This window comes from Tribolium madens, unplaced genomic scaffold (genome assembly GCF_015345945.1).
Source record: "Tribolium madens isolate multiple individuals breed KSU strain unplaced genomic scaffold, Tmad_KSU_1.1 Scaffold_96;HRSCAF=242;Tcas5.2_LG5, whole genome shotgun sequence".
Classification (NCBI taxonomy): Eukaryota; Metazoa; Arthropoda; class Insecta; order Coleoptera; family Tenebrionidae; genus Tribolium; species Tribolium madens.
In genome coordinates, this window is record NW_025401068.1 from 11,041,992 (window position 1) to 11,063,235 (window position 21,244).

General features: G+C 34.0%; 1 protein-coding gene across 3 annotated transcripts in view; it reads right to left on the reverse strand.

Moving 5' to 3' along the window:
* Nucleotides 1-278: 278 nt before the first annotated feature.
* Nucleotides 279-21,244, reverse strand: part of LOC123012407 (zinc finger protein chinmo-like) — a 30,434-nt gene continuing 9,468 nt past the window's right edge. The window contains exons 1-5 of one of the 3 annotated variants that reach the window (XM_044410292.1): nt 14,132-14,282; nt 3,619-3,768; nt 2,850-3,563; nt 1,938-2,159; nt 279-1,818 (exon numbers count right to left, since the gene is read on the reverse strand). In XM_044410292.1, the coding sequence (XP_044266227.1) occupies nt 1,589-1,818; nt 1,938-2,159; nt 2,850-3,563; nt 3,619-3,768; nt 14,132-14,144 (1,329 nt within the window). In that variant the 5' untranslated portion in view covers nt 14,145-14,282 and the 3' untranslated portion in view covers nt 279-1,588. Of the gene's footprint in view, nt 1,819-1,937; nt 2,160-2,849; nt 3,564-3,618; nt 3,769-7,555; nt 8,549-14,131; nt 14,283-21,244 lie in introns of those variants that run through there. The other 2 variants (XM_044410293.1, XM_044410294.1) reach the window with 2 other exon arrangements.

Sequence of the window (21,244 nt, forward strand, 5' to 3'; positions counted from 1 at the left end):
AGGCTTGCGCCTAATGTACGCACCCAAATATACAAAAGTCACAGAACACTGGATACAAAAAATACACATTTAATTTTTGGAAACCCATGACAGTAGTTGTCAAACTAACAAAAATAGTCATAAACTGCAGTTTTTCAGAAATAATTATCATTTGTTCTATCAAGAGACGGCATGAATATGATTTTAGTTTATCTATCTTAATCACTAACTAACTAAAAACGTTGTAATTTTTGAAAACTAGAGAAGATTATCCAATTTTTCAAAATTTGTAATCGAGTTCGTATCGGAATGTATTATTGATTGCATCTTAAAGGCGCAGGCCTCGTAAAATTATGTGAAACACCCTGTATATATTTTTCGTATAGTTCCAAAAAGAATTCCAGTAATTAATTAATTTCAAAGTTAAAGGCCCCTCGTTTCAGATTGATGTGAGCTCCAAACCCACCTGAATTTTGTACTGTGGTCGTTTTTTATAAAAAGCTCTCAATTGAATAACAGTGCAATTACAATTCCTATAAAATATAATTATTTCTTTATTAAAAAAATCTATAATTAGAATAAATTAGCGATGAATTGTCATGTTTTATGAGGTAGTTGATGTAACTGAAAAAGCCACTTGTGTCTGTACGTATATAACAGTAACTGTATGAAAAATAGACCCGTAATACAAGAGAAAAATACTGTAATATATAGATTGTTGAGGTAGTGTTACAGAAAGTAGCTATTGATTTAATGACTAGTAGCTTATAATTAATATCTATTTGGTTCATTGTATAGCAATTATGGCATGTTGTTACCTTCAATAAACCCCAAATCGCAATGACACAATCAGGGTCCTGTTTTCAACGCAAATTGAGCCAACAAAATTTCGGATCACATTTTTAACGTGAATTGTATTCACCCAAACTATTTCACACACGTCGTTAAAGCTTAATCACGTGATTAGGAAGGAAAATGAGAGGGGAGGGGCGAAAAGTAATTTGCTACCATACCTGAGCTTCGATTTTAACTAAATTCTAAATGTGTTGCACTAATGACTAGCTGATACTAAAATGGTAAAGAAAACTGAGGCAGCCGTTAAAGTTATGAGGTAGTTTCTGGGTTAACGGTTATAACCGCATGGCCAGGACGGTTAATATTCACATACACCCTGGCATACAAAACTTCGCTTAATTAATACTTAAAACTATCGACGTAAGTAGTTTAAAAAAATAATATAAGTACAAGGGAAAAAATTAGAGACCTCGAGACAATTTTTCCGCACCGCTGTAATCTTTCGGTCTTAAAATGATAACAACCTGAGTGTAAAGAAGCTTAAACCTTAGCACTTGCACATTTTTACAAAACAAAACAAGACCAGCTCGTATTGTTTCTATCTCTTTACGTTTTTTTTTTCCTACTCCTTAACTAAAGTATAAAAAATGACACGTACCATATTTAAGATAACAACACAGACAAGAGTCATGAATCCGAGACAGGAGCGCAAGACGAGAATATATTATATTTACATCAGATCTCAAGCTTTGACGCATGTCTCGGGGTGCACCTTACATTAAAAATATCAGGTAGTTGTGGTATCAGGTTTTTCTTATGGATTATGGTTGTGTACCTGCTGTTGCTGGTTTTGAAACGCCTTCAGACTCAATTCGGCTTTGTGTTCGCGGGCTATGTGTCTCCTCACTGTATTATTGCGGGTGAAAGTACGTGAACAGAACGGACAAGGCACCCGGATCCCCTGGTGCCGCTGTCGTATGTGAGCGCGCAAGTTGGTCTCATATCCGTACAATCGTTCACAAAAAGGGCACTTCAATTTCTTGCCTGCAACAAAATTCTAATTCAAATTTCACACCAACACGACGGGCGTAAAAACCCCAAACTAATGGGTTGGTATAACAATGACTTAACCTCACTTTTGTAAAAATTGCTCTTTCTCTTACCGTCTGGCGTATTAACCGTTCCGCTTTTATGCGACAACTTTCCAGCCACAGAATTCCACAACGACGCTGGCACCAAATCCTTGTCCCTCTCGTGATCATACTTATTAATCTGTCCCAGTGACCCATTTGCCGAACCATTATTGCTTATCCCTCCACTACTTCCGCTTGTACTGTTTGGCGGCTCATCTTGCTGAATAGCCGGCTCCATTTTCATCCTCAAATCTGCAACAAAAACCCCATTTAACACCTACTTTACCTCAAATTAGCCCCTTAGTGATATAACAATTACCAACATTAGAGATGGGCAAAAAATATCGATGTTTTTCAAAAATCGAATATTGGTCAAATACATCGATTTAAAAATGTGTAAGTATTTTTTTAAATATCGATGTTTTTACTTCGATACATCGAAATTGGTTCAGTTAATTATTTTTAACTATCTTTAATTGTTTTAATTTTAAAATTTCATTCAAAAAATTTACATTCGATGTATGGAGAATTCGATGTTTTTTAACAAAATTAACGATGATGAAGTGATGTGTTTGTATTTATTTATGTTTTATGCAAGAATTGTAAGAAATATGTTTGTATTTGTATTTTATTATGTTCCAAAAATGTATTATTAAAAAAATTGAGAGGTTAATGTTTTTTTTTTCTAATATTTCTTATTCGATCATCGATTTCACAGAACATCGATATATATTTTTCGATGTTCCTATCTCTAACCAACATTAAAAACAAAATGTCAATTAAAACATAATTAACTATTGCTTGAAACAATAGAGTGCAAAGAAGGTTTAAACGCATTAATTAAGTCTATTTTATTAATTTTAATAATTTGAAAGTGTTTCCGGCACCAACTTCACAAACTCAAATTTCCTAGATTTTTCAAAAAACATTTTTTGGTTTTACCTTCAGCACAGCCGCTGTCTTGACAGCACTCCGAGGTGTTGCTCTCGGGGCAGACCACCGCCGTGGCCGGATCGGGGTCAAACCTATTCTCGGGCGGTGCGTCGGCCTCGGGCTGCAGTGGCAACGAGGGCCTGAAAGCCAGTGATAGCGGCCCATGGGGGCTGCCTGGACGTCCGGCCGTTTTGCTCCCGTCGCGTAAAACCGACGCTCGTTCGTGTAGAGTCTCGCTCGGGCTGCGCAACGGCCGTTTCATCGCCGATTCGAAGGCAGCCCCCGTGGCGGGCATCCGCTGCTCGTACTGCCGGTAGTGATGTGGGTGCATATATGGGGACATGGCTGGCGAGTAGCTGGGGGACGGGCTCGACTGCTGTTGGCTGGAGGAGGTGTCCATCTCCTCTTTGAGGACTTTGAGGTGTTTACGAGGGGTGTCCAACGTCGTATCCATGTGGCTTTGGGCCACGGCGAGTTTCTCGTGTTCGATGCTCAGGCCTTTCACCTGGAGACATTCGGCAGCTTTGAGGAAACTGGAGAGACAGTCCTGGGATACGTGGACTTCCCCTTTGTACATGAACTCCAACAGGGCTGACATGTTAGACGCTGAGGTGCCATCGAGGATGATTATTAGGTTTTGGTGAGGGGGCGACGTCTCGAATAAGTCGGCTAAGTGTTTACTACATGCTGCCAGGATTAGTTTGTGAGCTTTAAATGTTACACCTGAAAAAAGAAACAATTTGGAAATTTGAAATTTGGCGGGAAAAAAATCACTCACCGTCACAAAATAACGTCACATCGGCCAAAGTTTCGGATTTGAAGAGGTTGCTGAACGATGTTGCAAGATTTGTACCAAAACTGTTCCATTTCAAACAGAATTGTTGTTGCTGAGAGTCCATCTCAACACCAGAATGGAAAATATTATGAGCTGCAACAAAAATTCAAGTTAATCTTAAGGTTGCAATTTTTCATGGAAAATTCTAGATGGCGCCCAGTTTACATCTATCACAAAGCACCAAAACAATAAGTAATTACACCAATCTATCAACCCATCAAATCTCGCTTTCTGTTTCGTGGGAACTGAAAATGAAAATTCGCCACGAGAAAAACAAAACAAAAAAATTCTTTCATTATTTAATTACCAATCAAGTTGGTATAAAGTAGAAATAGGTGTTTTTTGAATAATTTGGTAATATTTTTGGCGCTAATCTTTAAAGCTTCCTCCGTACCCCGCTAGATGTCTCCTGTTTGTATTTTTTCACGTTACCAAAGCAATCAATCTTTCCACCAATCAAATTTCTCCTTTTTATCATTAAACCCAAATTCAAAAATTTCGATTCCAATTATCACGGACGAAAATAAAGCAAATATTTTGTCACACGTAAAAACTTCAATTTGAATCTGTAGATGTCTCTATCCCCCGTTGCCAAGACAATTCTATCTCTCCACCAATCAGCTCGTTCTCTTTTGTTTCGTGAAAATGAAAATACGATCTTTGTCACATTCGAACGCGTAGTGCAATCCCATGGCCAACCACGATGCAGATAGCGCTCTTACGCCACTCACTCAACCTTGTATTCGGTAATAACGCGTGTCCAGGCCCGGACCGACCCGCTATGCAGCCGAAAATTGGCCTTGAAGAGAGAGCCGGACTCACGCTTGCATGAAAAGTACGCAATTATCGCGCACAGTGCACGGCCCGGACCGAGAGGGGTGCATAAATTACCCAAAGTTGCAGAAAAATTACATAATAGCCACTTTGCGTGTGCTGACAAATACTTCAAATATTAAAGAATCCGAAAAACAGCTTTAAATGCGTTTCAAATTAATCAACTTGTCACTTGCGCCAAAGGATCGCGTCCTGTCTTTAACGAACACATCAAAAATGATGATTGATGATAAATCATTATCTTAACGGTGTTTACATCCAAGAATGGTCGTTTTAGGCCCAATTCCAGAGTCGTATGCAGTAAAAAAGTGATTAGTGTCTTTGAAATAGACTTGTCAAAATTTTAAAAATGTCCGAAAAATTCAATTGACACGGCGCGAAATTTAAATAAAGTGGTGGTTTTCTGTTATTTTTCCGTTGCAGCAATTGTTGGTTTTGTGGTAAAACGGGTGCTTGCAGCGTTCCGGTCCAGTTTATCGAGTAAATGTCCTCTAAACGAGTATAAGATGACATAAAGACTTTATTCCATCGCTATTAAAAATGTATTAGCGTTCAGTGGCGTCCGTACAGTTTTTAATTGTTTAGCTTTAGCGAGATTAATTGAATGATTAGCATTTTTATCGTCGGCTAATACCTAAATCAGTTCCACTCGGCTAAATTATTTCCCCCTCCATAGTATTTGTTGAAATTCTCACACTTTTCACACCAAGATCGTTAAAAAATGCAATAGCACGTTTCTCCCTGTCGTTAAACCGCTCATTATTGCATCGGTTAATGCGGAAAGTTATTTTTACTCTTACGTGATCGCGGTAGGTGGACACACACACGAGTTCATAATAATGCAAGTGAAAGTACGACGACGCGTTTTACGTTTGAATTTGAAATTCAATTTGCACCGCCAATCTCTCTTGCACTAAATTTTCGCTCCGTTGCATAATTGCGTGTTGTTTGTGTGGTTTTTTGGGGAAAAGAACGAGGAGAGTCATGGGCGGACGAAGAAGGGGGGGGCCCATAACCCTGACTCAGCCAAACGAATGATTTAAACTAGTTTTCGGTATGTTTAAGGTTGAAAAATATACGATATTTATGCTTTTCCTCGATCTCTTCACTTTTGACATTTGGTTTTTTCAACCGACTATTAAATTTTACGCCGGACATTAACGTTTTACACCGATTTGCAACCAAGGACGGATATTTCTCTCCAATCTTTCTTTATTGTTATTATGAAGATGGCTATTTTTAGATTTTCGGTAAACAAATCAATTCCTAGTTTCGTAATCAACAAGGAAAGAAAAATAAAATTTAATGCAACTTTTAGCTCAATTGATTGAAAAAAGGAAGGTTGCGGTGCGTTTGACATAGCGGTTACCATGGTTTCTTTCACGAAAAGAAAGTCATTTTCCCCCTCTTTAATTTTCAGGACACACTATATATCCCATACCCACATTTTTTCATATAGGATGTTACACCTAAGACTATCCATTTTATTAAACTCTTCCCTGCTAAGAGACTATCATTCAATATTTCTGAATTAACCAAATTATAAGTATAAAAAAATAATTGAGTGGAAAAAATGTAATTTTAGCACCTAATTTCCGTCCACCAAATAAAAGGAATAAGTTTCAATTTTTTCATTTTTCTAAACAAAAACTAATAATTTTGTTTATAAACACGATTTTTTTATAAAATTAAAATGTACCAAAATAGTTGCTAAATATTGCTCGGCAAGCGCCTCGGAGAATAAGTGTAAAAAAACAGCTTTAGTGCTGATATTTTTTAAATAATTATTTATAAATTATTAAAATACCCTGCAACCATCATTATTGTACCGCCAATTTCAACAATGACGTATGAGTCCAGAAAGGAACTTCTTTACAGACTGTCTCGTTCACTTTACAGACGATTTCAGAAAAGTCATTCTTTTCTTACCTACAGAATGAGTCATGAAACAAGTATACAGAGAAAAATTTCATGTAAGATAAGATACCAGGAACATGGAAAAATGTTTAAAAAATCCCATATGTCAAAAAATTTTGACATTTGACATTTTTTTATGTCTATTTAATGATGCTGATGTTCTTGTATATGTTTTTTAGAATTGTTTAGTAAAGGTACAAAAATTTTGCCTATAAAAGCCACAAACAACATTGAACAGAGTTACAATTTAGGATATAGTTTCCTTGTTTCCTCTTCTAATAGCTTGTGGCAAAAAAACTTGAAAAATTATTTTTGCAACAGAAATAAGTAGAGTCAAAGTGCACAATTTAAACTCTCATAACTTCGAAATTTTTTTAGATAAAATTTTTTTAACATTTTTTCCATGTTCCTGGTATCTTACCTTATATGGAATTTCTCTCTGGAGAGCGAGTTCTGGCGCACCCCTGTATAGGATGATCAAAAGCAGGTTATGTCACATAATTATATTTCAATTCAAAGTGTCAAATCATCTAAACGATTTTCAGTGAAATTTATTGCAATTTGGTTTTTAGTTTATTATTAATAAAAAAATAAATCAATAACAATAATAGAGACACTCTGTATAAATGTCTAAATGCATATAATGAAAAACGTGGCAACAATAGCAGCAACTTCTTAATCATTAAGTAAATGTCGCTTTGAATTACATAATAGCAGAAAAGAAGGAAGTGTTACATGAGGCAGCCTGTATAAAAATGCCATAGAATGCTTTGTTAGGTTATGTTTTAAAATAATCTTTAGTTATGTTAAACCAGTAGTTTTGGCGGTAAATTCAAATCGCGCCTTGAGCGACTAGATTTAGTCATTGTATATAAATGTCATCTGTCAGTGTTGATTTATTGTGACACATTAAAGGTCTTTTATTTAAAAATGTGTCCGTTTAATAAAAAATTTAAAACAAATGAAAAGTGACGTAAATCTCCTTGATCGTAACGATCTAGCCGCCCATGGAAAAGTTCGTTAACTCCTTCGAGCCGGTCCTGACCCACCTCGTGTCAGTTTGTAATACGCACCGACGGCCTTAGTGGCAAGGTCGGTTGGCGTCGCGACGCTGTTCTAACTTACATACCGTGTCCGCAGCAGCAGCAGCGGTTGTTATCAATCCATGCGTCGTAATCTTATCACAGATGAGATGAAATTTTTATTGGCACTCACACACACGCACGCACGTCCGCGACTGCACTGAACCCAGCCGATTACACTTCGCAAGATTTCAACACGCCGCCGGCTATCAACACGGAACTCGGCGCATAATAACGCAAAACGCACTTGCGTGAAACGGCGATTTTGGCCGTTTCTGCATCCATTGACCTCAATGTTTGGAAGAAATTCGCATTTGTACGATGAAGGTGCGTTCACGAGGACGCAACGAAATAAAGACGAGCTCACGCAATCGCAGCCTTGACTTCAAGTAGCAAGGCGATTTGTGTTAGTTATTAGACCGAAATGTGCTACTTTTATTATCGGACGATTCTTGCGACAAGAGTTAAAAGCTTGAGAAAGGTGCGTTGACACTGTTGACAGTGAGATTTGGATCTAGTCGCCACAGAAGCCAAAAAATTGACGCTCGAAATTTACCTGATAAGAAGTTACATTGACTGATTCATTAATCAAATAATACGACTCGTTAGATAATAACAAAAACACACAATACGACTAAATATGTCAACAGACTCTAAAAATATACTCAAGAACATTAAAATCATTTTTCAAAATTTCTTGTCACTTATACTTGGTTTCACATGCATCTGACCACTTTATAATGCTATAGTATAATGTACTGCAGCGAATGAACAAACTCTTGCTAAACCTGGTTTACAATCCTTTTTAACAAACTTGGAAAAATATCCCTATTAATTCTTACTACAATTTCAACTTTCTACAATCTGTTTGTTTACTTTTTGTTATTCATTTCACTTTTGTTTAAAACAGCGTTTCCTAAACTTCTTAAAACACGGAGCACTATTTAATAGTTTGCACATTTTTAATAATATTTTATTTATAGTACCACATTTTTTGTAACTGTCTTTCTGATTTTTCAAACTGTCAATGTTTTCATATTCACTTTAAGCGATTTCAAGGAAAAAAAATTGTCACGACCCAGGGTTCGAACCTCCCAACTTTCGAGTTTTTGCCTAAACTAGATCCAATTTGTGGAGGTCTGTGGTTCGATCCCGGGTTCTGTCATTTTTTTTTGCAACTTTTTTTATCGAATAATTTTAGTTTTAGTTCTTAGCTGCCACAAAAGCGAAAAAATTAACTAGAGACCAGACAATAGCCCCAAAATACGTCAACAAACTCCAAAAATATAGTGAAGAACATTAAAAATCATTTTTCAAATTTTCTTTGCACCTATAGTTGGCTTCACATGCATCTGTCCACTTTATACTGGTATATATGTACTGCAGCAAATGAACAAACTCTTGCAAAACCTGGTTTATAAATCTTTTTGACAAACTTCGAAAAATATCACTATTAATTCTTACTACAATTTCAACTTTCTACAATCTCTTTGTTTACTTTTTGTTATTCATTTCACTTTTGTTTACAACAGCGTTTCCTATACTTTTTAAAACACGGAGCAATACTTAATAATTTGCACATTTTTAATAATATTTTATTTAATGTTATGCATCATAATGGTACCACATTTTTTAACTGTCTTTCTCATTTTATCACGAATTTATTAAACTATCAACGTTTTCATATTCATTTCAAGTGATTTCAAGAAAAAAAATTGGCACGACCCAGGGATCGAACCCCAAACTTCCGAGTTTTTGCCTAAACTAGATCCAATTTGTGAAGGTCTGAGTTTCGATTCCGGGATCTGTCAATTTTTTTTTGCCACTTTTTTTATCGAACAATTTTAGTTTTGGTTCTTAGCTGCCATAGAAACAAAAAAATAACTATAAATTAGAAAATAGCCCCAAAATACGTCCACAAACTCCAAAAATATAGTCAAAAACATTAAAATCAATTTTTTTTTGTCAGTTGATTTCACATCACCGTCCACTCATCATTTACGCACCTTTGCTTTTTAGAGAGAAGAGAATGAACAAATTCTTGCAAAATCTAGTTTATAATTCTTTTTGACAAACTTCGAAAAATATCACTATTAATTCTTACTACAATTTCAACTTTCTACAATCTCTTTGTTTATTTTTTGTTATTCATTTCAATTTTGTTTAAAACAGCGTTTCCTATACTTTTTAAAACACGGAGCAGTACTTAATAATTTGCACATTTTTAATAATTTTTTATTTAATGTTATGCATCATAATAGTACCACATTTTTTAACTGTATTTCTGATTTTATCACGAATTTATTAAACTGTCAACGTTTTCATATTCATTTTAAATGATTTCAAGAAAAAAAATTGACACGACCCAGGGATCGAACCCCAAACTTTCGAGTTTTTGCCTGAACTAGATCCAATTTGTAGACGTCTGTGGTTTGATCCCGGGCTCTGTAAACTTTTTTGCCACTTTTTTTATCGAACAATTTTAGTTTTGGTTCTTAGCTACCATAGAAGCAAAAAAAATAAGTAGAAACCAGAAAATAACCCCAAAATACGTCAACAAACTCCAAAAATATAGGCAAAAACATAAAAATCTTTTTTTTTTGTGACATTCACCGTTCATTTGTGTTATTGCTCATTTACACACTTTTGTTCTTTGGAGAGAAGAGAATAAACAAACTCTTGTGGAACCTGGTTTATAATGAATTAATGATACTTTTTGGCAAGTTCGAAAAATGTCATTTGTTGTTATCACAATTTTTTAAACTTTCTAAAAAATCTGTTTGTTTACTTTTTGTTGTTATTCATTCTACTTTTGATCACCCTTCATCGTGTTTTACTATTAATTCTCAATTAAAAAATCCAGTTCGAGGCCGCACAACTGACTCACCCTGTATAAACAAATTCTTGTCCAACACTTGCACTTTCAGTAGCCAAAAATACGGAAACATAAACCGCGTTTATGCAACATGTCCTATTTTTAGCGAATCAGAAATTACAAGTTTGCAGGTTTATTTTTGTCCCAGTTTAAAGAATTGAAATTTTTTTCTCGAATTCAATTGAAAGAAGATTCCGAGGGGGCTACGTCAAGGTATCGGAGTTCCCCCTTCGGCGCACGTGTCCGAACGATTTCTCACCTTCAGTTTCGAATTTTCCGATTCGCGTGACTGCAATTTATTCAAAAGAAGGAAGGACTCCAACGGTCAAGGAACTCTACTTAACCACTCCGGATTATTCAATCAAGTCTAAATAGGTCCTTGGAGAGGCGCTTTTGCGTTGCATCTAAAGAAAGTTTTCGGGGTTTTAAAACCGTTTCATGGCCTTATTGCAGAATGCAAGACTGCACGTGTCGAACGAAAGTACCGAAACTGTGTCAGAGTATTGTTGCAGTCCGCTTTCTTCATGCACTTCCACGGTGAAATCAGTGTCGTAGCGAATTCATTTCAGCGGTTTTCGAACCTCCACAAGCGTGAAAAAACATTTTTAGCGTGAAAGGTGTGGCCCTACAGATGATTAAAATGCGAAAGGTTTAGGTCAGCTGAAATATAGATGACAGCTAGAAAGGTGGGGCTAAAAATTTGATTGTTCTTATGACGCAAGCACTGACTTTTTTTTTTAATTGCGTCAACTGATGATCTTATCTATCTATATCTCTATCGCATTCCCTATTTTTTCTGAATCTAAAATAATGCAAGTAATGCAGTTCTGAATTACTTATCGGTTTTAAAAAATAATTAGTATCTCTTAACCGATTTTTTACAAAGTGTGGTATTTGATAGTGAAACTAGTTAAGATACAAAAAAATTGAAAAAACCATCTTGTAGAAAATTTTATAAGCTATATTTTTCTATATAACTATTTTCTCGAAACACGCATCATTTTTGAGATACAAGTGAGAAATGATAAGGCGACACTGAAAAAATACTCGAAAGTTTGAGGTTCGATCCCTCGTACTGCTATTTTTAGTTTTTTTTTTTTTTTCGTCCAGAAATGTAAAAATCTGGGTAGGTCAAATTTCAGCCAGATTTTTACATTTCTCGACGAATTATAGCTTCAAGACATCAAATAACTGAAATTGGGTATGTAAGTTACTGTAGCAAGGGGACATAGCACAAAACAATTGGTAAAAATCGGTCGCACTGTTCGGCCGCAAAGACCAAAAATCAAAATTATACATAAATTCATGGAGATAAAAATTATTTAGAATCATGAAATATACCTTATTAAACAGTAAAATGTGATAAAATAAAAATAATAATAGGTACCGAACTAAAAAAAAATGCACCTCAGACTCAAACCCGCGGCAACTATGATCTATTTCGTGTGTAATCCGGCAGGTTGCACTAACACAAACGTTAGGTTTGCTACTCGGATTTTCAACACCGTAAGGATGTTTTCCAAATAAGTTGGATAAGGAAAGTCGTGTGATGTTCACACCAGATTTTTTTCTTAAAATCCCCTAAGTGTGAGCGATAACAACAACAATAATAAAACAATAATGAAAATAAAGGTGTTTTTTTTTTGTTTTTTTTAAACGAAAATAAAAGTAGTTAATAACAAAACGTAAAAAAGATAACAAAAATAGAAAAAAAAAGCGGTTTTCGAAATTTGTTTGGTCCGACAAACACTTGTTTTTCTGTTTTTATACAAGGCTTCTCAAGAGTTTGTCCATTAGAATAAATTTACTTTTATGTCAAATTATATACAGAGCTGCGCCAGAACTCGCGCCCCAGAGAAAAATGCCATATAAGGTAAGATACCAGGAACATGGAAAAAATGTTAAAAAAATGTTATCTATAAAAATTTTGAAGTTATGAGGGCTTAAAGTTTGCACTTTGACTCTATTTATTTCTGTTGGAAAAATAATTTTCCAAGTTTTTTTGCCATAGGCTATTAAAAGAGGAAACAAGGAAGCTGTATCCTAAATTGTAACTCTGTTCAATGTTATTTGTGGCTTTTATTGGCAAAATTTTTGTCCCTTTACTAAATAATTGTAAAAAAACATATACAAGATCATCAGTTATATCTATTTAAGATATAAAAAAATGTCAAATGTCAAAAAATAAAAGTCAAAATTTTTTGACAGATAAAATTTTTTAAACATTTTTTTCATGTTCCTGGTATCTTACCTTACTTGAAAATTTTCTCTGAGTCGCGAGTTCTGGCGCAGCCTGTATAACACAAGTGTGAAAGTGCGAAAATTAATGTTACCAATAACATATGTCATCAAGTAGACAAATATATTTGAAATAAACTCTATGTAACAAATGAATTTCTAAAATAAGAGTATTGTTTGCGATATTTTTAGAATTTGAAATATTTTGAATCAATTTAAAAATCATACATGGTGATTCAGATCCAAAATGCACTGAAATTCGAAACTTATAAAGAAATTGTTCAACATTTTTTTAGGTATATTAATTATTCCTTCATAATAACAACGAAATTAGGCTTTTAAATGTGTCATTAAATTTAAAAAAAAGGTGAAAAAATCTGATGTTTGAAAAAAATAAGCATTTAGAGTTAACAATGTGGAATATACACACAAAAAACCACGAGTTTTTGATTGATCAAATCAAGTTGGGAAAAAATTGCAATTTATGGTGAATTGTCACCTGAAACAATTTAAAATTGTCAGTAATCCAGTGTTGTCAAGATAATTTTAAAGTCAGGAGCTACTTGGATTGATCCACGTGTAAATTTGAGAGTTTACAATGTTTTTGTTATGTGGGTTATCGAAAAGATTGCAGATTAGAAAAGTTTAATTATAGATTAGAAGATATTGTGCGAATTCATTGCAAAAGTCAGTGACACCGTCTTTATTTACTTTGTGTGCAACTTTCGGACCAGCTCGTGTATAAAAGATTTCGATCGGTGGCGACACGTAAAACACATATCAATCCAATGACCGATATTGTAAGGGTGAATAGCACCGAAATGAATGAAAGTGTTTATTTATAACTTTGCAACATTAATAAAAATGTTTTTTGTGGTGGTCCAACACGATAAAAGCCGAAAAATACAGCACAAATAATAAACAGAGTCGCGATAAAAGTGCAGATAATTGTGATAAGTGTAACCCGGTCTGTGATAAAAACCCAAAGATCAGTCTAAAATTTACAAAGGGTTGGAATTTATTATAAACAAGAATCAATGCAAAGAATTGTTTCAGCCTTGAACTCAATGGTGTCAAAAGCGACCGTACACAATGAAATGATGTAATAAACCCAATCATAATTTTTACATGCGTGTTATTGCTCGTTGCGTTTACTTATGTAAAAATAAAACTCTCTGATGTCTTATTCCACTCGCGAGTATTAAAAGAAACCGGAAAAAATTGCCAACTTTTTCAAAATAGAACGCACGTCACATGATGAAGCTAAATTGCAAGTTTAGAAGCATGTCCGGGTACAAAAAAACCCGAACTGCAGGACAATGCACTAGAGTTTTCAAGGTTGGAATAGTTGCAAGTTGGGGGCCCCTTCGAGTGAAAATAGCCCCCAAAAAAATTAATTCGAAACTGGCATTAGGAATGCAAGGAAATCATCCGAGAGGTTAATGTTATTGTTCAATGCCAAACCACCTCCACACTAGAAAAAAATTCAACGGTCGGAAAAATCACCTACCTCGCATTTCCATAATTAATATTCCGGTTACCGGAACACTTCCATCGGGAAAATCTCACACTTCACACACGGAAAAAAATTCGAAATAATAAAACTGCAATCGAGATTTTTCGCAGCCGCTATTTCTGGCAACCAGGAAAAAATGTTCGCCGAACTTGCGAGTTGCCAAATTGGTGGGGAGGACGCGGGGCCAGGGACGGATTCGCATAGGACCTATTACGTAAGCTCCTGGTGCACGTCCGCGGGCCGCCCGCCTATCAACATTAGCAAGGTTATTTGTGCCGGCCAGCCGAAAATTATAATAACGTGCAAGATGAGATAGGGGGGACTATGAGATTTTACGCGAATGCACCATGGTGTGGGGGCTTTGTTACAACTTTAAAATGCCCAACGGTGCAGAACTGGAAAAGTCGAGGCAACTGCGTTCGCATTTCAACAAATCGCGTGAAACAACGCAAAAATTAACAAGAAAAAACGACCATCAGTTTCCTGTCTCCCATTTTTACGTTTTTTCTTAAACGAATTTTAAATATTAGAGAGTTTTTGCAAACCGTAAAAAAGTTTAACGTATTACGACAAATGGCCGTTGCTAAAAAATGAAAAAATAAGACGTTTACGTTTTAAATGACGTCGTTAAGGTTAACGTTAAACTAAACGGTTTGCAAAAACTCTATCGAGTTGCACAACAATGCAAAAAGTTCTTTGAAGGATCTTCTAGGATTTTTTGAGATTTCTAGAAATGAGATAGGATTTGTAGTAATTTATGGTTAGCTTTAACTGATTTTGAAGATTTATGACCTATTGCTATTTCTGCACCTAAACTAGTTAAAAACAAATAAATTGTAGAAATTTTTTTAAACTATATTTTCTATACCTATAACTATTTTTTTTCGAAACACGCATCATTTTTGAGATATAAGTGAGAAATGATAAGGCGGCACTGAAAAAATACTCGAAAGTTTGGGGTTCGATCCCTGGTGCTGCTTTTTTTTTCTTAAAATCTCCTAAGTATGAGCGATAACAAAACAATAATAAAAACAGTAATGAAAACAAAGGTGGCTTTTTTCTGTATTATCTCTTAAACGAAAATAAAAGTAATAACAAAACGTAAAAAGATTACAAAAATAGAAACAAAAGTGGTTTTCAAAATTTTTGTAAAATAATTGTTCTTCTAAAGTAAATTGAAGATCACTTGAAATGTCAATCCCAAAAAGTCCTTGCATCCATTATAAGTTTCAGTAATACTAAGGAAAAAAACTAAAAATCCTAATTTTGTAATCTCCCTCGCAGAAATAACCTGCTAATATATCCTAGAATGCCTTACAAATCCTTGAAAACCCTAAAATATCTCCGGAAATCCTCAAGATTCCTAAAAAATCGTGGAGGTAAAATTTTTTGCCTTAATTTCTTATTTTTCTGCAAATACTAAAATAAAGACGTAGATCTTAAAAAAGAACCATCTGAATATTTAATATTATTTACGAAAATTAAATTTTGTTCACGTGAATCCTGGGAAATCCTGAGAAATCCTTAAAATTAAAAAGACATACTTTTATGTTATGTTAATGCTAATGTAAATCGCTGGAAATCTCAAGATTCCTTGGGACTTTTTGAGATTTCATAGAATGCTCATAGTGTTAGAAATTCGTCTATAAAAGTCAGAAATAAATTACAGAAATACCAAATCTTGAAAATTAAAATCCCTGCATTTAGGTTATAATTATAATAATTACAATAATTTCAAAAATTCTTACCCCGTAACATCCTCTCGCGACGCAAAAATTTCCGGCTTATAAATAAATCCCTGGAAATCCCAAAAATTTCTAATTACCATAGAAACCGAGAAATAATATATAACTCGAAAAACTTTAAAATCCTTGACCCTAAAATACACCCAGAAATCAACAAAAATAAAAAAAAAAAACTTTCAAATAGATTCGTATTTTTGTCTAAATTTTTTATAGTTTCTAAAAAAATTAAGAATTAAAAAAAACATTTAATATTTATTTAATACATAATAATTTAATACAAGGTGTTCCGTTTTTTTGTTACAAAAAACCAACAGCCAAAATAGTTAGGGTACTTTTTACCCTAAACACCCCTCCCAGTTTAAGTCGCCCCTGAGTAAAAATTTCGACATTTTATCTTTGAATTCGTTTGGGTGTATAAAGGTTATCAGTTGTACCAAATTTTGTAATTTTATTTACTATGGTTTCTGAAATATTGGAAAAAATCCACTAAGAGATGCACCACCTATTTCAGGGGATCTAGCTTTCCGGACAAATTCCAAAAATTCTAATTGCCCATAAATATGCCCATAAATCCTCAAGAATATAAAAAAAAATATTTTCAAGTAAAAATTTGCGGTTTAGTAATTTTGTATTGTTTTTAAATTCTAACTTGTTCCCAAAAAATCCCAAGAAATTCTTAAAAGATGATTTTTGATCCTGCCAAGAAATCCTTAAAGCTATCGACCCAAAGGACTTCCAGGGTCGAATTCCACAAAATTATAGATTTTCGTTAAATTTAGAATGTCCGTTGAGGAAAAAAATAATCAATTCAATGTCACATACTCCGATGTTGTGTCTAAATTATTCTAATTGGGCTGTTTTCGTTCATTATTTATAGAAATATAAATTATCAGTGGTTGGCCTAGAGTGTGCAACAAATCAATCATCAGAAAATTCATTTTCTTCATGATTCACCATGCACATTCGACATTTCCGTAAACATGGTAGGCCATGAAAATTCGAAACAATGGTGTGAATTGTGACCTTTATTAGTCGACGGGAACCTAAATTTCGAAAAATAAATTTATTGAGGCCTGAAACTCGTTTCAAACTAGGTCGAGTGTTGTTTCATTCGCAAATCTAAATTTAGTCTGTCATTTTTCAGTCGTTAAACACTTGTTAAAATCGCTCCTGAAAAAACAAAAAACGCATTTTATGCAACCCACGCGACTCTTTTTTTTTCACCTCCACGTGTAGCCCATCTCCATTAATTTCCGAGCGCGAATTTAAAATCCTGCTCGACGAGTTTTGTGAATTTCAGCTGTTGAAATGTCGGCCAACTGTTCCGGCACACGATTTTTCACGAGAGCCCCCCGATTCTCTCACGGTTTATTAGGCCAGATGTGCGTTTTTTGCGTGAGGAGTCGCCTTATCAGTTTATCGATTCGGCACTTATCAATAGTTTATTAGAGACAAGTCGACATTTTCCTATACATTAGGAGACGGCTTTTCATTTATTAATAGGCTCTGATCGAAGTTATTACAAGGATACGGGGTCAACGACGAGATAATTGGACGTTTTTTTTTCCAAGTTGCAGGACTGAGTCATTCAAGACGGCGAAATTGATGTTTTTGGGTTTCAGGACGCGGACTTTTCAACCTGTTTTAATTAAGTTGCTTCCGTTTACGGAACGGCGAAAACGAATTGTAAACGGAAGACGATGATGAGCGAAAAATTGATGCAAATAAAACGTTTTGTAGGATTAAGAAGGAAAATGGTTGAAGAATCTGGAAGGATTTTGGGAGATTTTTCGGGATTTCCTCAAGCAGGATTTTTGAGATTCAAAAAAAATCTCTTAAAATTCCGGGTTTGTACAGATTTTGGGAGATTTTTATAGATTCAAAAAAATTCTCTTGAAATTTTTTGATATTCTCCAGGATTTCCCTAGATTTGTGTTGATTCAAGTTTTGTTAAGCTAAAAATAAACTTATCTTTATCTATTTTTGAGGATCTCACGTAAAAAAAAATAATTTTCTTAAACAGTAAAATATTCAGATGGTTCTTTTTTAAGAAATACTCCTACGCATTTATTTTGAATTTGCAGAAAAGCCTTAGAAATTAAGGTAAAAATACGAAAGATTTGTTGAGGATTTCCGGAGATAATTCAAATTTTTTTTTTAATTTATAAAGCGATTTCCGTATTTCCGGATTTTTGTGATTATTATAAGTAAAATTATATTTGAGTATTTCGAGTGTTAGATGTTTTTAATTAGATTTTATTAAGACGAATTTTTTAAGAAGTGTTTAGGATTATTTTAATTCTAAGGAATTCTTGGGATTTCTTAAGATTTTGGGAGATAATTTGAGATTTTCAAAATGCTATTACAGATTCAGTTGATTCCTCTATTAGGATTTATTTTTTTAATTTTTTTTTTCATCAAAATTATGAGAAAACAAAACATGTACCTATATCATAACGAGAATTCGTTGAGAATTTCTGGAGATATTTTGGGATTTTCAAGGATTTATAGGGCGTTCCAGAGTATATTAACAGGTGATTCCTGCGGAGCGAAAGATAATACAAAATTTGGATTTTTGAAAATGTATCTAGGATTATTTTAATTTTAAATAATTCTTGAGAATTCCTGAGATTTCTGATGATAATTTGAGATTTTCGAAACGCTATTAAAGATTCAATAAACTCTTTTAGGATTCATTGTAAAAAACCAAAACAATATGAATATGTAATTAAATATAATTATGATAACCAGAATTCGTTCCTGAAAGTTCTTTTAGGATTCTTGGGAATATCTGTGGATATTTTTGGATTTTCAAGGATTTCTAAACATTCCAAGATATTTTAGCAAAAGATTTCAAAAAAAGTTTTGAGTTCAGAGTTTCAGAAATGATTTGGAATTTTTTAAAGCGCATTAAAAATTCAGTTACGATTTATACAAGAATTTCCAAAAAAGTATTACAACGCAGAACAAAATTTATGAAAACAAAAATCAGTCCCTGAAAGTTTGTTTAGAATTCTTAAGGATTTCCACAGATATTTTGTATTTTTTTAGGATTATCATTAGTATTATTACGAAACTAAAAATTGCGTAATTTTTTCAAGAATTTCCTGAAAAACTTCAAGTAGTGAAATAAGTTCTATAAGGATTTTTAAGGAATTCCAATGATATGTTTCGAGTTTCAAAAATTTTCAGTAAAACAAAAGTGGTTTTTGTTTTATAAAAACTTGAACAATGGCCTGATTTCATTCTAAACGAAAAAAAATTCAGTAACCCCACGAGCCAAAAAATAAAACAAAATAAAATATTCCCTTCTTGCAGACTATTCAAAGCAATAAATTTCCCCAACTCTCTTAAAAAAAAAGTGAACAACTTTTGGCGTGTATTCAAACCGTCTCCGGGAACCCTTCCAATTCCTGCAAAATTCCTGCAACCACCACGTGACGTCATACATCAAACAAAAGAAAAAAACTCATCTCGATGCGAATTTTCCGCCGCCTACTTATCCCAATTACTCGTCGTTGCTATGTTGCATAACGATTGGTGCGTTGAACTCGCGGCCATTTTGGCGCGAAAAGGTGTCTTTCCTGCGTTAATTAGACGACTCCTGCAGATGAATGCGAGACACACACGCAATCGATTCCTGCTACTGAAAATCAAACCATCCCACGCAAACCGTCCTTGAACCTGAGTGAGCCCCCAAAAATGTCAGGGCTAAAAAAAGTGCATGGGAGCGCTCCTAGGAGGCCCTGGAGCGTGGGTGACGTAACCGCAAACGTGTGTGTGTGTGCGTTTCTAACACTGCAGGTTTGCAAATGTCGCTGCTTCGCGATCGGCGTTGGCCATGAAATGGGGCGCGGGGCGGGGGGCTGTCGGGGCATTAGCCGCTGCTAAGGACGCCCGATGTGTGCGTGTGCGACCCCAACGAACGCCGCTGACTCGGTTCCTGCTCCTGCTATCGGGAAAGTCTATCTGGACAAGGTCGCAGCGGGCGGGGCTTGCAGGAAATACCTTTTTTAATGATGCACCTGCAGGATTGAAACGCCACTGGAGTGACAACTTATTTTAAATTGGCAATCGGCCCAATTTCAAGAAGAAAAACAAAAATAAATCCTTCCTGGTTTTGATGCAGTTTTTTGGCACCGGAAGTGATATCAACTTCCTTACAGATAATGACCCAATTATAAACAATTCTTGCAACTTCTACACTTGTGTATAACTGGTTTACCGACTAGATAATCAAAATTGGTTTACCGATTTTTCAAGTTTTTTTAATTTAAATTTTAAATGACAAAAGTTGGAATTCTGATAATCACTGAATGAAATGAAAATAATGTCAAGTTCTCAGAATTAACAATGAAATTCCTATGTAAAAAGTAAAATTTCCTGGTATTATGACGATTCTTTTCGAACATTTTTTTTTTCATTTAAGAAAAAGTAGAAAAATAATTTCGAATGTGGGTCGGTGTGTAACAATTTCCGGAATTTTGCGTGTTCCTATCTTTATGGTTCCGTGAAAGATAAAAAAAAAGTGTTTTAGTCCAAATTTATTGAATTTTTTCTATTTATAGAACATATTTAAACAGATCATTGAAAATTAATTAGTTATTCACAAGTCTCGCAAAGTAGGCTTAATAATCTTTGAAATCCCTAGAAATCAATCAAAATCTCAATAATAATTCCTCAGTCAATAAAATCTGTTTTTTTATTCAACTTAGTTAAAACCGATTTAATTAGAAAAAATTAATTATTTCTCTACAAATTTCGTAAAAAGGCTTGGAAATTCCTAGAAATCCATGAAAATCCCAATAAATCCTCAAAATTAATAAAACAAATTTTAGTCCAAATTTATTGAAATTTTTCTATTTTTAGAATACATTAAAATAGATAATTAAAAATTAAAGAGAAAAATTAATTATTTCTTTACAAATCTCGTTGCATAGATCTGAAACTCTTGGAATCCATGAAAACCCCAATAAACACCCAAAATCAATAAAATCGTTTTCTTAAATTCAATTTAGTTAAAAAACATTTACTCCAAATTAAAAATTAATAAAAAATTAAATATTTCCTTACAAATTTAGTAAAATATATGTGAAAATTTGGAGAATCCCTAGAAACCCATTAAAATCCAAAAAAATTCTCAAATTTAATAAAATATGTTTTCTTTAATTCAATTTAGTTAAAAACGATTTAGTCCGAATTGTAAATTAAAGAGAAAATTAATTATTCCTTGCAAATCTCCTAAAATTGATCTGAAAGTCTTGAAAATCCCACTAAATCCTCAAAATCAATAAAACCAGTTTTTTTTCTATTTTTAGAACACATTAAAACAGTTAATTAAAGAGAAAATTAATATTATTTT